This window comes from Polypterus senegalus, chromosome 13 (assembly GCF_016835505.1).
Source record: "Polypterus senegalus isolate Bchr_013 chromosome 13, ASM1683550v1, whole genome shotgun sequence".
NCBI lineage: Eukaryota > Metazoa > Chordata > Cladistia > Polypteriformes > Polypteridae > Polypterus > Polypterus senegalus.
In genome coordinates, this window is record NC_053166.1 from 43986419 (window position 1) to 44003016 (window position 16598).

General features: G+C 34.4%; 1 protein-coding gene across 1 annotated transcript in view; it reads left to right on the top strand.

Annotated features, from left to right (window-relative positions):
* rad50 (RAD50 homolog, double strand break repair protein) overlaps positions 1-16598 on the top strand; it is a 142422-nt gene that overhangs the window by 42969 nt on the left and 82855 nt on the right. The window contains exons 10-16 of the mRNA XM_039774597.1: positions 933-1139; positions 3521-3703; positions 3900-4057; positions 12231-12406; positions 12891-13128; positions 14935-15124; positions 15529-15655. Of these exons, the coding sequence (XP_039630531.1) occupies positions 933-1139; positions 3521-3703; positions 3900-4057; positions 12231-12406; positions 12891-13128; positions 14935-15124; positions 15529-15655 (1279 nt within the window). The remainder of the gene's footprint in view (positions 1-932; positions 1140-3520; positions 3704-3899; positions 4058-12230; positions 12407-12890; positions 13129-14934; positions 15125-15528; positions 15656-16598) is intronic.

Below are 16598 nucleotides of genomic sequence, written 5' to 3' on the forward strand. Positions count from 1 at the left end.
TGAGTCCTTTGCACAAATATTTTTCTGTTTGCTAAAACAAAGCATGCTGTTACTTGGTTTAGTAAAGCTTACTTCTCAGACATGAATTAGTACAAGGGAACGAAGAGAACGTTCGTCTTCCACACTGTTGGATTCCATAGACCTTTAATTAATTCTGTGAGGAAAAATGGGATCTCTGAACTATGCATCAAAGAATCCTTCTGGGAAATCCTGCACAGTTGGTTTTGTCATGGCTAATCATACTCACTTCCAGTTGATGTCAGGTGACAGCAGTTGTGTATTTGATTTGAAATGCAGTTGATAAAATCTAAACATAGTTACTACCCCTATTAATAAGGCACACTTACCTCACCGTAGCATTTTATTAATTTTAATTATTTTTCTTGAAAATGATAGTTTTTTTTCAATTGTTATAAAATTCTGATAAAGGTGAAAAAATCTGATATATATTTTGCTTTTAGGTTTTATATAAAGCTGAAATTTCACTAAGGCAGTGTTTTGATATTTACTGTATTAACATTTTCAACTTCTTTTCATTTTTTTTTTACCTGTTTTTAATTTAGTTTTAATTAAATCTTCATGAATCTTGTCTTTTTATGTGTCATTATAGTTTTATGACATTGTTAATAGTAAAATTCAAGATTTCAAGATCTGAAAAGAATTTTTAAAATTGATTTTAGCTTTACTTTAATTTTTAATTTACTGATTATTACTATTTTATTTCCTTTAATTGCAAAATTTGTTTTAGATGTTTTTGTCTGGCTTCATGTATATTGTACAGTATATACAGTATCAACAGTTTTAATATTGATGTTTTTTAATCACTGTGACTAATCCTTTCTATTTTTAATAATTAGTATTGAATTTACCATCATGAAAAATTAGTCATATGTTGTAGGTTAATAAAGCCTAGTGTTAATGTGTTATTCTAGAGAGATTTTCTAGAGAAAGAAAACCTGAAGCAAACCTCAATAGATGAGATACGAGACAAAAAGACTGGACTGCAACGAACAATAGATCTGAAACAGGACATTCTGTTGAAAAAGCAACATGAGCTTAAAGTAGTCAAGGAAGACCTACAGAAATTAGAGGGATCTTCAGATCGCCTTCAAGAGCTGGAACAGGAACTTGTGAAAGCAGTAAGAGTGAAATCTTTTACGAATTTTATGATCACAGTACATACCTTTACTTGTTAATGCATTTTAAAATTATTCAATTTTCTTTCATGGTAATTTGAATTAATCTGGAATCAATATTAATCTGGTAAATTAAATCTCTTACTATGTAAATAAGAATAGTAATTAAATCTCATTCATTTTGTAAATAAGTATAGTAAAATAAAATTGTAACAATATTACATTCTCAAATCCTCTTAATCCATTTTGGGGTTTCAGACACATCACACATACACCTAATCTAGTGTTTCTTAGCCAAGTGGCTGTTGTTGAGTCGCAAGCAAATGAGACTTGTTCACAGTATGATCTGCCCCTCACATGTACCCTTCCACCAGGCACCAAAGCTATTGACAATGCCGTGCAAGATTTTTTATCCTGCTTCTACTTTGCACACTTCAACCTCCCCTACTGCCTCCAAGACCACTGCTAGATTTTATTCTTCCTTTGTAATCACACTTGTTTTCACATGGTGTGGCTGAAGTGAGTGCATTTAGAAAGAAGATTAAAAAAGTGTTGTTGATTTGTTGATTCTTTCAGTGGTTGAATACAAAGGGGATTATACCATGAACAAGTCACAAGCATGAGATGTTTTATCCAAAACACCATATGCTCGCAATCCAACACCTGGAGCTGCATGATTACACGGACATTCAATCTAAAGGAGAGGTCCTCATAAAACTTATGATAGGCACAGCTATAGCATAACAGTACTCACTGTTACACTTAGGAACATTTCCGGCACTCTAAGTTGAATTTGAAAGAACACTGCTCAGAAGACTAACATGGGGAGAATGTGGAGATAACAGCATCCAGGTATTATAATTGAACCAATGATGCTTGAACTATGCTTCAAAGTTACTGTACACTATGAGCAATACTTACAAATCAAGTACTGTATAGCACTTAGAGCTTAAGCAAAGGTGTCACCATTAGTAGAATTAAAATTGTTCTCAGACTGTCATTTAAGCTTTGTGGGCAACGCTGTGTAAAGACAAGGTGTCATACAAGCAGTTTATTTCCTGGCTTACATGTCACAGCTGTGCATAAAATATAAATGACCAGTCATAGACAACTATACATCTTTGGATACTATGAACCTCTGCTATCCGTGGTAATGAGTCCTTTACTGTATGTGGCTCAACATCACTCAGCTGTGACTCACTGTTTGCCTTTACATGTGCAAATTGCATATTTTAATAATGAAAAAGAGCATTGAAATTTACAGTTTACTTAAAAGAAGACACCCTCGGGTAAGTAAAATATTGTTACTGTTTTTGATTGTCTTACAGTTTTATTGCAACATATACAAACACCTTTGAAATATGGCTGAAGACTTTATGCATAAGTGGTTAAAGAATTTCTAAATGCAAAATATCCAGAATTATCTTGATATTCACTAATTCATGTGGGAATGATATAATAATGATTGAGTTTTTGTTTTAGGATTGATTTTAAGCAGTAATTTTCAGTTACTTCATGTAGCAGGTTAACTTGGGTAATCCATGATCATTGTTTATAAAACCTACCTTGAGGCAAACACCCCAAAGCCAGTAAATCAACCCCATTTACTTTTATTCAAGGCGTAAAAGGCACGAGTGAATTGAAGCCCGGCACCTGTCTGTCTATAAATATATAATGTACAGGCTATACTGTATTAGTATGAAATACAACATATTTTCGTGCATTGTATAGTATGTATATTTATTGTGCTTGGTAAAAATACAGAATGAATCTCATAATATATGAATCATTCTCATTAATATCTTAATATTAATTTTTAATTATTCTTGCTATTATATACAAACCTAAGTGTACCAAAAGGTATATTGCTGTTTTGTTTGATTTCTAGAATTCTGTGAAAGAGAAAGTATTTACTGGGTTCAAACCTAATATAAATTTTATATAAATAATATTTTTATGTTCATGTTTAACATTTTAATTGAAACATTACTCAAGCAATGGTACAATGATACCACAATCCCACAAATATCAAAAGACAGAATTTATCCATTAAGTTCAGTTAAATTAACTTTAGGGACCTTGTAGATTTTAATGTCATGATCTTATGAAACTTTTCATAGCTAGTGTTCTCTAAGCACCCTATTGATACAAAGTACCTACATGTTTTCTTTATTCTATCAGTTGTTTGTAGTTTGATTAGTGTGCTTCAAAGCATTATCAAGTGAGATGTTTGCATGACTCCTAAGTATCTGCTGCATGGATTGATTTTTATTCAGTTTTCTAAGGGAGTAAATATTCAAAATTCAGTTTAGCATTACTTTTTATTGGCTTATTCGTATCATAATGTTAGATTACAAATTAAACATTTTAAATTATTTTTTAAGGAACATGAATTAAAGAGCTGCTTAGAAAGTTCTAATGTAGAAGTCTTAAAAGTGGAAGTCACTGAATTGCAGAGTGAAAAATCAGAACTTGACCGAGCCCAGCGAAAACTTGACAATGAAATGGAATTACTAAATGCACACACCACGGCAAGAACCCAGATGGATATGCTTAAAAAGGAGAAGGTAATATGTCATTGTTTTTCCAAAGCGGAATTGCCATTTTATATTAGACTCATTTTCTTTTACAGTAATAATATTTATAATAAAAGTCATTGCCTTTGCATTTATCTAATATCATTCTCAGTTACAGTGATATACTCATCTGCAAAGCTAAAATATCTCAATAATCTTGTTGCTAATTAAATATTGTATTCAATAGGTTGACAAAGATGAACAGATTCGGAAAATCAAATCAAGGCACAGCGAGGACTTGATTTCACTTCTTGGATATTTTCCAAATAAAAAACAGCTAGAAGACTGGTTATATACAAAAAGCAGAGAAGTGCAAGACAGTAGAGAAAAATTAAATAAACTGAAGTAGGTATTTATGTAAAGTTTTTTAGGCTTTGTATATGGCACCTTAGGCTACTGTTTTGTTTTATAGTGTCCTATGTCAGTGTTTCTCAATCATGGGTTTCAGTTGTGTGCTGCTGCCAGTGGTTCATGAGTTGCTATTTTTTATATATAAAGGTAGAAAGGCTGTTGCAGAATGTATGTTGCCTTGTGTTGCTTCTCCGATGATCATCATTGATTCACCAAGAGGGAAGGTGAGATGGAAAGACACAAACATGGGGAACAATTGGTTGTGACACCAAAACGGCTTAGAAGCACTACCCTAGGTGACCCTTTTTCCCCTTTATGCTCTTCATTAGGTGTACCTCAATTGCCATAAACCTACCACTCTGTGGACAGAGTCCTTCAGGACTTCTTACAACCTTCCCTTCTTTATGTGTAACCTCAGGCAAACAGATAGAGTGAAAGAACAGGCAGGAGAATGAGCTACACGTTTAATTATGTATTTTTGAAAATATGCTTTAATTATAAGCAAAGTAAAATAAGTGTGAGAAAAATACCATTACAGCCAAAGCATCAGTGCATCTTGCCTGCATAGGTAGCTCTTGGATTATCATCAGTCTAACTTGGTCTTTGCTGCCACATGACCTTTGAATGGAGTATCGAAACAGGACAATTGCCTGTCTCAGTATGGCTGCCAAGACAGAGTTGTCTTCATAATGGAGAAATGGTGGTCTTCTCTTTATTGCAGGATGGCAAGAGATAGCTAGAGAGATGGAGTGACCAACTTTTACCAATTCATGCCACAAGAGATGAACCAAGAGGTGTGGGCAACTTCCTTGGTTCATCCATTTCTGTTTCAACATGCCTGGACCATTGGGGTGTCATGGAACAGAGTGGCCACTCGTAAACGTGTAAGCAGGTTATGACTTTCCTGTAGAGGATGGCTTATAGGCTAATGTAATGTCTGAAACGTGTCACCCTTGCCAAACCAGTTGAATGTATTATTCCAACCCACTATAAATTACACTCCCTAAAACTTTCTTCTTGAAAGGGAATTACGTATATTCATGTGTCTCAACTCCTCCTGTCCCCTTTTCATGGCATAAAGTGCAATGGCAGCTTTGCATCCCCTCACCTCTACTACAGATTTCATATCTAGAGGCAGTATTTAACACACCATCTCTAAAAGACTCTGGGGTTGGTTAGATAAATACCAATGCACAGCTGTTCTTATCAGTAAAGTAAAACTTGCCTTCTGAAGCAGTGCCTTTTACACCATAAAATATATACTTACTTTTTCCAGTACAAACCTAATCATATTCTTAAAAGGCAAAATATGTCTGTAATTATTATAATACTACAAATAAACAACAGCAGAAGAATTTGTGAAATATGTGAACTTTGTACAGTCCTTAAATCAGTTCATTTCCCTTTTGTATATTTTAATTTCTGAGAATTTTTAATCCCCATTATAATTACATCTTATTTAAATCATCTATTTTCAGACAGTTGTTGCAGTACCAGTTGTGCCATTTTTCACACACCCTGATGAAATAGCATTTATTGGAACTGAATGCATTGAAACATGTACAGATCTACAGAGTCATAACACAAACGCATTATTACCATTGCATTCCTACTTCAGCAATAGCCTGATCACATTCTGAATTACATAGTTTTTATATGTAGTATAAGTGATGAAACTCATCATCATTAGTGGTGGAATGTATGATAATAGCATATTTGCAGTGTATCTAATCTTAAGTAAGCAATAGCAGTAGTAACATCGTCACATATATAGAGTACTGTGTAATTCTTACTTTTGTTTCAGATGAAAATGCAATATGTTGCTACACTCAGCTGACATGATAAACAACAGTATGATTAAAATGCATTACTCAATTTTATTAAATAGAAAGACATGTCAGCTTACCTGAATGTACTCCTTGCTCCATACTACTTGTTCAGTAATGCTGTTCTAAGCCCCAAACAGCTAAAAATAACTGCTACAATATAAAGACATTTGTCTAAGCTGCAGTATAAATCACTACAGTTTACTAATTCAGTAGTCATTCTACAGTTAATGGGAAAGCTTTACTTTTTGTTTTAGACATACATAATTGACTGTTTCGTTTTTAATTACATAATTAAAAAGTGAAAAATGTGAATCTAGTGAATGTGCATTGTCTGGCAGTAGTGTGATGTCTTGTGAAAGAAATACTGCCATTTCTGAAGTAGAATGCCTGAACAAGGACTTTTCCTCTCATATCCTTTTTAAAATATTCACCAGATACACAGTAAAAAATATGAATTAATATTTCTCACTACACTACAGTATAATTCTCAATTAAGTTCCACCCTATAGGGCTGAATAAGTCTTCCTTTGTTATCTCATCTCCCCTTGTCTCTCCTCATGTTTTATCACATTTTCGACAGTTCCAAAGGTTGCAGTATATTGTACATAACAAGAGTTTTAAAGTAATAGCCCCAAATAGTAAATTGTTATTTTCAAATTGACTTTAAATGTTGTAGAGATCTCACTGGATTATTTTGCTGTTAACAGTGTTAAGAATTCTTTCCTTTCCCAAAACAGTTACAAGTCATAACATTACAAAAAGTAACAAAGCTTTCTGTAATGATTATGAAAACGTACTTTGAGATTGAAAGCAAGGCAATTATTTATCATTATCACTATTTCACTTATTTCAGAATATGAAAAAGTCAAAAAGTATACATTTTTAATTCCTAACATAACTTTTGAGGAAGAATCAATGTAACATTTAATTTACTAGGTGTGTTGCAGATGTGGAAAAGAGCAGGTTATATTTATAAGGCACTATATGTGAGATTGGTTTCATCATTGAATAGGTTTATGGCGGAAGGGACTGAAAGTTTAAATTGATAAAATGTGTTGCTTTTTGTTTGTGAAAGCAGCAGATGTAAAAGCAGTTTGGAGAACTGTCACTGGCTCTGATTTTCATTTAAATGTAACTTTTTTTTACTCATTCAAATTTTTATTCTACTGTCACAGATAATAACAAGGAACTAGCAAAAGAACAAAATGTTATTTTATAGTTTTCATCACGTGTTTCTTTCTAAGTAAAAATTTTAAACTTATAGTTGGTGAAATGTGTTATGGTTATTTATGTTTACAGTTAATTGCTTTTTATGTTTCAAATACCTGCATTGCTTTATTATTGCTAGGTAGATATACTTAGTGCCTGACTATCAGGCTGAATTTAAAACTGTATCTCTCTGTCTTTTTTCGTACTTTTTATTACAAAAGAACAATCCAGTGTGAGAAGAAAATTATATTCTAAAGTGTGAAGCAATCTTTTGCAATTGTGGGTGACTGTTCAGATTGTGTGATGATACCAAGTTTTAAGAAAAATCCACCTCTGGGTTTGAGCTGATTTCCGTTGTCTTTAATGATTCTTTAAGAGTAAATGTAAAAATACAGACTTAAAAGAAGTGGGAAAATTTTCCTATTTACTAATTGGAAATTACACTTACTCTGTCTGTCATCATTGTTAATGCCGAAAAAATAATGTGCCGTAGTCAAATAACATTTTTAATTAATATGTTGCAAGCTATCAAACATCTAGTAGAACAAGTATGCAGAAAGAAGATAATGTATTGAAAAGACTTACAGTACTCTAATACAGGGTCACTGGGTTTGAGCTGATCATTATGGAATAGTGTATACAGATGTAGTGCATGTGTTTTAATATATACTCTATATATAAAATCCTAAGCCTAAAAGTGCAACGGTGATGTTTTTATGTCACGTTTTTTGTCAAACTTTAAATCTGGCTTATCTCATATATATGTTTGGTATCATTCTTTTCAGAATTTATCGAACTTTAATGCAGATTCAGCCCATCCCACAAGATGGGACTTCAAAAGATTTAACAACATAAAACACAAAGAGTAGGACAGCTGCTGTACAGGCAGAGCGCCATATGAGATGCAGCATGCGGCACAGCAGCAACAGCAATCCAGCAGCTGATTGAGCAAAGAGGAGGTAAAAAAAAGCTATTTGTTTCCCATTGTATCACAGTTTAAGTGGGTGTTTCGGAGGAGCGACCGCATCTCTTGAAGTGCAGCCCTCTCTTCACAATGGGGAGACCTGGCTTGCTAGCAATAATAATAATAAAAGACAAATGTTCTATGTGGTATTTATGCCTAAATTATTCTTCAGTTCTCTAAAGCACTTATAACGCAGCATCGGTTGTGGATGCCACATCAGGATCTGGATGTCTTTTTGTCACTAAATGAATTCTGTGAATTCCAATCTGTTGTATATGCTTTTTAAACTGATATTTTTATTTTGGAAATTCTGTTTAACTTTACATAAGTTCATGTACATTTATTTTGCTTAAGCATAGATGCTCATATGTTAATCTTAAACGGGTTTTCTTATGTCAGCAAGTGAACATCAAGGAATCTTATTTTAAATGATGTCTAGTACTGTTACCATAACAGTCCACCTTTGACCTCCTTATCTGCAGTCTACTTTCCAGAAGCTAGCCATTTTCATGAAAAAGTGACGATTTCACAAATGTGTGAAAAAAAAAGTTCTGAAAATGTTGAATTAGCTATATGAGCAATGCAAAGTGACCTTATGCACATGTCTATATTTATATGCTATACCTTAAGAAACAGAGTTAAAACAAATTGTTTTGTTTTGTGCAGAATTTGGTGAATGTGCTTTCATTTGCAGTTACTTACTGTATATATGTTCATTACAGGAAAATGGGTTTCTTGTTACAATTTAAGTGCAGAGTGTAATATAAGTTATCAGTATTTTTGAAGTTTTCAAGGGGATAGGTTAATTGACAGATAGTGGTCATCTTTGTAATTTCTGCATTATCAAATTGATTGATGTATGTGTGAGTCTCTTAATAAGGCTCACTATATTCTTTGGGTATTTTTTTACTCTGTAGTTTATTAGGCTGTGATGTCTTAAAAGTTGACATCGCCATTTGAAAACATTGTGTGTGGCGTGATTGGACAGATAGAGTCTAGTTGCTTGTGGATTATGAATAATTAGCTGCTTTACCCATGCACTACTGAAAGTGTCTACATTGGGTGACGAGGGTGGTGTGCGGGTGTTTTCGGTCAGGACACAGGTGTTAGTTTTGTTGTGTCATAGATTGCTGCAACTCAGCACACATGGTAATATTTGGTAATGTTACTACGATAATTCAGAGTTGATTCATTCCAAGTTCATTTAAAATTGCTACAAATCATGATACTGTATTGGCAGAAAACTCTAAAATAACATCATAAAATGGATTTCAATGAATGTCTACCAACCACAAACTAGAAGTTGCTAATTACTATTACTTACTCAAACACAGCGTCCTCATTTGTTTTCTTTCTACCATCTTCTGAACAAAAAAAACGACTTGACATACATTATGGAAAAAATTGTACATCATTATCTCATGGTTTGCCTATAGCTCATATTTTCCCTTTTCTTGTCATGCATGCAAACAACATGCTAAAATAATGTATAATGCTTATGGATGACTGATGTTGCACAATGTGCTTGCAGAAAGACAATGACACTGGCTTTTTAAAAATCTGTACAGCAGTGCTTTAATATATTTTGTAATCAGTTTAATTTTCAGATTTATCACTTGTGTTTACAGTACAATTATATTCCTATTTCCTTACAAATAATTCTTGAAGTGGAATCTCACAATTCATTATTACTTTTATGAAATGTGGTGGGGGCTCCTCTTTGGGGGTCAGTGTATGTGTATATATGATATCAGAGAATTGGGAAATCCTCATGAAGCATCGAGCACCACTGGTACCACCCATTTAAAGCACTGTCTGCTAGAGCGAACTAGCACCACCACACCACCACTTTCCTTGTCTGGTTCACAGTTGTCACTGTATAGGTTATATAAAGTATAACATCATAAAGATAGGCTCCAGCTGCCCCGTGACCCTGCCCAGGATATTTGGGTTATACATAAATAGACTTAAGAAGTATGGTCAGAAGTCCATGGTTATATAGACTTTTCCTCATTTTTATTAAGTGGCTTCGTTAGGAAGGTCTTCTGGCTTGTTGGCCCATATCTCATCTATCCAGGCACTGATTTTCAGGAACTTCCTCCACCCTGTCCCAGGATCTTGGGTGCCCAGCCCTCTCTTCCTCCCATTCTGTATTCTTACATGCATGGACGACTGCATGAGAATTAATTCTAAGATTACCCTTAGCCCCAACCTCTGCTTTTATATTGTACATACTTGAGAGACTAACAGTTTTATCAGAAGGGGGACTAAGCCCTTAAGTGCTAAAGCTGATGACATCTCTGTGTTTATGTCCTGCACATCTAAATATCTCCAGATAAATCATGAACTGTTGTAGTTTAGTCCATCGTTTTTGTACTTAATACATAAAACATTTATTACATACAATAAATAGATTTTACATTTTTAATGTTCATTGGTAAGCAATTATTCTTTTAGTTAAATTAATGTTTCAAAATGCAGTAAAATATTTAAATGACAGCCTCAATAAACAGAAATACAGTATTTTTCTATGTTTGTGAACAAGTGACATCTAGTGGCCTGTTGCCACCTTTTATTCCCACTCGTCTCAATCTAATGTTTATTATTATTGTAGCCTTGATATTTGTAGTCTTTTTGGGTATCTTGACTGTTCAGATGGTCATTTATTTAAAAAGTGCATTTTATATAAATTCTGGGGGATTTTTTTTATTTACCCTGATTCTTGCCTGATAAGCTCAAGACTTCATTTTGGTACTTTTCTTGTTATACTTGAGTTGGAACAAGGCAGATTTTTGTTAATCTGTTGAACAATATAATAGCTAAATCACAGTGTTAAACAAATACAGTTTGGTCCATAAGTATTTGGACAGTGACACAATTTTCATAATTTTGGCTATGTACACCACCACAATAGATTTGAAATGAAGCAATCATTATGTGATTGAAGTATAGACTTTAATTTAAAGGGTGTGAAATGTGGCTAGCATGTCATCCCCGCCAATACCCCCAGGCCACCAGATGGAGCCCTCCCTGAAGTATGGAGGTGCCCCGAAGACCAGCAGGGAGTCATGGGACATGTAGTTTTTATACAAGACCCTGCTGGATACCACAGGGGCCGCAAGAGGGAGCTGCAGGGAGGCCCAAAGACTTCTTCGTGCCCTATAACCTGGAAGTGAGTCAGAGGAAGAGCGACGTGCTTCTGGGGTGAAAACAAAGGACTTGTACCTGACCCGGAAGTGATTGAGAGTCACATGGACTGGGGATTGGAACGCTTTCGGGTCACGGTATTTAAAAGGACTGTGGGAGCTCCCAGACGCAACGTGTTTGGGAGTTGAAGGATTGTATTATTGTGTTTATTTGTGATTTATATGAGTATAGTGAAGGAGAGGGTGCTTTGTGCACTGTGGCGATTTAATAAAGTCAACTTGTGGACTTTTACCTGGTGTCTGGAGTCGTGGACAGGGGTTCAAGGGAGCGAGAGCGCCCCCTATCTGTCACAAGGGTTTACCAAAAGTATTGTATGAGCCATTTAGGAATGACAGCTGTTTTTCTGCATACATATTTTCCTCCCACCCCCCATTTCCAGAGGCTGAAAAGCATTTAGACATTTGATTGTTAAGCTTTTTCCATAGCCATGTGGGAGCAGTTCTCTCATTATTCCATTAACTATTAATATTACCATCATTGTTCACAAAATTTTCATGGCATATGGTTGCCCTGACAGATATTTGTATTTTTATAGTTTATCAAAGCAGCAACCAACCCTGGCGCAAGGCACCATACATACAGTATTAAGTTAATTATGAGTTACATAGACTGAACTTAATTTCAAGTCACCAAGTAGACTAGCAACAACATAATATCCTAACTAAATGAATTTATGATGGGGAAGGCAGATAGCGTACAGTACTATAAAAAAAGTGGAAAAGCATATTATGCTATGTTTTGAAACATAAGCTTTAAGAGAAATTAAGGCTGAATGATTAAAACTGTGGTCATATTATAAATAGCCCTTGAGTTTCATGCTATAGTTTTATGTGGGTGCTTTTTCTTTTAAGATTTTCAATTAATATTTATTAAGGAGTAATTTCAAAAAACTTTTGCCTTGAAAATTCTAATGATGATATGTGAATTCCGTTATTTACTTTTTCATATCTTTTTGCAGTAAAGAACTTGCTTCAGGAGAGCAGAGTAAAAGCCATATTAGTTCAGACATTAAAAACAAAGAACAACAACTGTCAGACTTGGAAGAAAAGCTGTTTGACACTTTGGGAACACAGGAGTTTGAATCAGGCCTTGGCAAACTACAGGACGACATTGATAAGTATTCAAAACAAAGAGGTAACAAATCTATTGAATTATATGCTTTACAGTAAACATTTAAGATACAACACATAGTTATTTTTGCAATTATTTCACCCCACCCACAAGTCTAGAGCCAGACATTCAGTAATACTATTTTGCCCTGGTTTGAAGTTTCTGCATAACTGAGTTCATGTGCTAGATCTGTAATGGTATCAGTATTATGCAGCCTAACAATGTGTGGTACACTTACTGTAGATACTCAGAAAGTATTCTGGGCTTTACAGTCAGTACAGTTCAAATGAATAGAATATATCATTAAAATATAGAGCAGTGTGCACGTTTTCCCAAACTTGCCCCAACAAACCCACACTCCAAAAGCAATATGAAATAAAGTTCTACAGTTACTATTTGAGTCAAAATTTCACTTCATCTTTACTTCTGAAATATTGTCCTTTTTAGTAATGTGATTTATTAATACAATTTTTTTAAAAATATACTGAATATTTATATTTCTTTTCAGCTATGCTTGCAGGAGCTACTGCTGTATATACACAGTTTATTAAACAGCTGACAGATGAATCAGATCCCTGCTGTCCAGTGTGCCAACGAACTTTTCCATCTGAAAATGATCTGGCGGATGTGATCAATGATCTACAGTGTAAACTTCGACTTGTTCCTGACAAACTGAAAAACACTGAGACTGACCTTAAGAGACAGGAGCGAAAGAGAGATGATATGATAGCACTTAAACCAATAAGGTACATTATGTATACTGTGTGATATTGTGTGGTTCCTTGATTACTTTTTTATATAAAGGGGAAAATCTACCTAAGGAACCATGCTATTCATATCATAGTGTGCTTAAGTGTTTATTATCCTACAATATTTAAGAAAGTTACAGAAAATACTGTATAAACTGATGGATCTTCAGTTCCATTGGCCTTGACATGCAGCAGTTCAGCAAATAATAACAAGCACAAAAAAACTAATTTCATGCAACTGAACTTTGATTGACTAATCTGGCGATGAGAACAGCATGAATTTTTCACCCACTGACTCGACCTTCAATGGAAGCCCACGCAAAGCGGTTAGTCCCTCCTGACCTCCTTCTCTCCCATCTTCCACACTAGCTCATCTACCCAATCTCTTTACTTGTACCTTCTATCTCAACATTTTTTTTTCTTTTATCCATTTTATGGCACCGGGCCAGCTCCTGACCACCATCCTTTGCAATCTGTTGGGACTACAACTGAGCCTGGCTCTGTCATCCATACGCCTTCGATGGCATCTGCAGGATTCCTGGGAGTGCATGATCTCACATGCTACATAATGTTTTATTTTAGATGCTGTGGATGGCCGGGTGCATGTGTATCACTGGGAAAGAAGTGGTAGCTTGATGCACTGTCGAATGAAGGCAATCCTGCAGAAGCAGTGTGATGCTCTGGGAAATGTTCTGTTGAGAAACCTTGTGTTCTTACATTCACACGTACCACCTACCATAAGGTTGTTGCAGACCACATACATCCCTTCATTTCAATGATATTCCCTAATGACAGGATTTTCCCTTTCAGCAGGATAATGCACACTGCAAAAAAACATACAGGAATAGTTTGATGAACATGACAATGAGTTCAGGGTGTTGACTTGGCCTCCAAATTGCCCAGATCTCAATTCAATCGAGCATGTGTGGAATGTGCTGAAAAAAGAAGTCCAATCCATGCGGGCCCAGCCTTACAACCCTATAGGACTGCTACTAACATCTTCGTGCCACATACTGCAGGATAGCTTCAAAAGTCTTGTAGAGTCCAAGCCTTGATGGGTCAGAGCTGTTTTGGCAAAACAAAGGTGGACCTACACAATATTAGGCAGATGGTTTTAATGTTGTTGATTAGTGTATTTTGCCAAACTGAAATAACAGTTTACTACCCAAAATTTTGCTCTGGTTTAGGAATGTGCTGTACTGACATTTTTAGTCTGTCTAAGACTGAATAGGCTTCAGCCTGCAGTGACGTTAAATTTTAATAGACTGGTTTGAGACTGCTGTGCTACGGTATGCTTTGTAGTAACAATAAGAAATAAATAACACTCCCTAATTTCTTAGTAAGGATTTCCCAGCTGCTTTACAAAGTATGGCAACTTTTCATGTCTTTACAAGTAACCCACAGAATAGTATTAATCATTTCATTTTTGTGTAACTTTATTTTTAAGAAACAAAAAATAATATAGAGAGGGGTATAACTACTATATATAGTCAATGTAATGATAAGTTATTTTATATTGTACTGTTCTCATAAAAGCACAAGAAAAAACAAAAATAGCGGCAAATAAATGCAAAGTGCTCGGGAACCACAGTTTTGATCTTTTTTTCTTTTTTAAAAAAATGTAGAAATTTACATGTACATTTATCTAAATTGTTGTCTTTGCTGTTGCACCTAGATATAATTCTGTCTGGACTATGCCAATATTCCAATGTACTTTTTAAGAGTTTACATTTAGAATGAAAATGAAAAAGCTCAGTGCACCAATATTTTTGTATTATTGTTAATGAAATCTACACTCTATAGACAGCAAATATGTGATTTAAAAGAAAAAGATCTGCCTGAACTACGCAACAAGCTACAGAATGTGAACCGAGACATTGAGCGCTTAAAGAAGGATATTGAAGAAGAATATATGTTGCAGACAACCCTCATTTCTGAAGAAGATACAGCTAAAGTTTGCCTTCAGGACATTTCTTTAATGGACAGATTCCAGGTGAGTGTGTCTATATTTACATATATATATATATATTTTTTTGTTTTCTATAATGTGTTACAATGCAATCGTGCAATAAATTAATAACTACAATTTTAATAAGAATATCTTTTCTAAGTAAGGAAAAATCATGCTTTGTGATTCCTGGCTCCCAATTAATTTTTTACATATTGTCATTATGATTTTTTTTTTTTAACATAAGGCATGTTTTTCCTTATGTGCTATGTAATGGTTGTATATATTGTAACTAGTTCTAAAAAGATTCTTAACAAGTTTGTTTGTATTTTTTTCTGCACTAAGTAAAAATTGGATGTCACTGCAAGTTATTAGTACATATTTTATTTGAATGTAATAAAAGATAGATTGATTTTAATTTAAGGCAATGATTTTCTTGAACTCTCTAGATAGATCTAAGAGAAGTGGAACGAAGAATTGCACAGCAAGCAGCCAAACTGCAAGGAGTGGACTTGAACCGCACTATCCAGCAAGTTAACCAAGAGAAACAGGAAACTCAGCATAAACTTGACACTAGTAAATCTACAGCTTACAAAGCATTTTACATTTTTTTTCAAGTCATACCATTAGTTCTTAATTACTATAGTACTATACTTACTTGTACAACAAGGTGTTTAGAAGAAAAATAGTTATAATTCGTACGCTATTTGCCATTTTACCCTCTATTTTCCACCCATTACTCAAAACTTGATGCAAGTAAATACCTCAAATAGTTTGAAAGCTCAGCCTTCTTCTTTTAAATAGGGCATAGATAATTTAAGAAATAAAAAAAGTCCAGTAGTATTTGGGAAGCAGTTGATGATGTTGTTGATATGTTCACATACGCAATATAGTGGTGTTAATTTTGAGATATTATAGAAGGAAGCCTTTTTACTCTTATTGATGCCAGACATAGTAGTTACACTGGATTGAACTTCAGACAGAGACACATGTTTGTCCGTCTCCTATATGCAGTTTGTCTTCAGGTGTAACATTTGTTTTTTATCAAAAAACTTAAACTTTGCTTTCTTTACACTTTTATATGTACTGTGCCTATTAAAAAAAATGTTGACATTGATTAAAAGAAAAATACTCTTCATGTCAAAGTGAAAGCAGATATTTGCAAATTAATTAAAAATATAAAACATAATAAATGATTGCATAAGTCAGTATTTAGTACATGTACCTTTGACATCAATTACAGCCTTGAGTGTTCATGGACGGGTCTCTCTCAGCTGTGCACATCTGGACACTGCAATTTTTTCTCCATTCTTCTTTGAAAAATTGCTCAGGCTCTATCGGGTTGTATGGGATTGGGAGTGGACAGCCACAAATTTAGTTACTTGAGGACACAGTTGTTTTTAAACCACTCGTGTGTAGCTTTGGCTTTATACTTATGGTCTTTGTCTTTATGGAAAACAGATCTTCTCCTAAGATGCAAACTGCCGACTGCATCCGGTATTTCATCAGGATTTCCCCA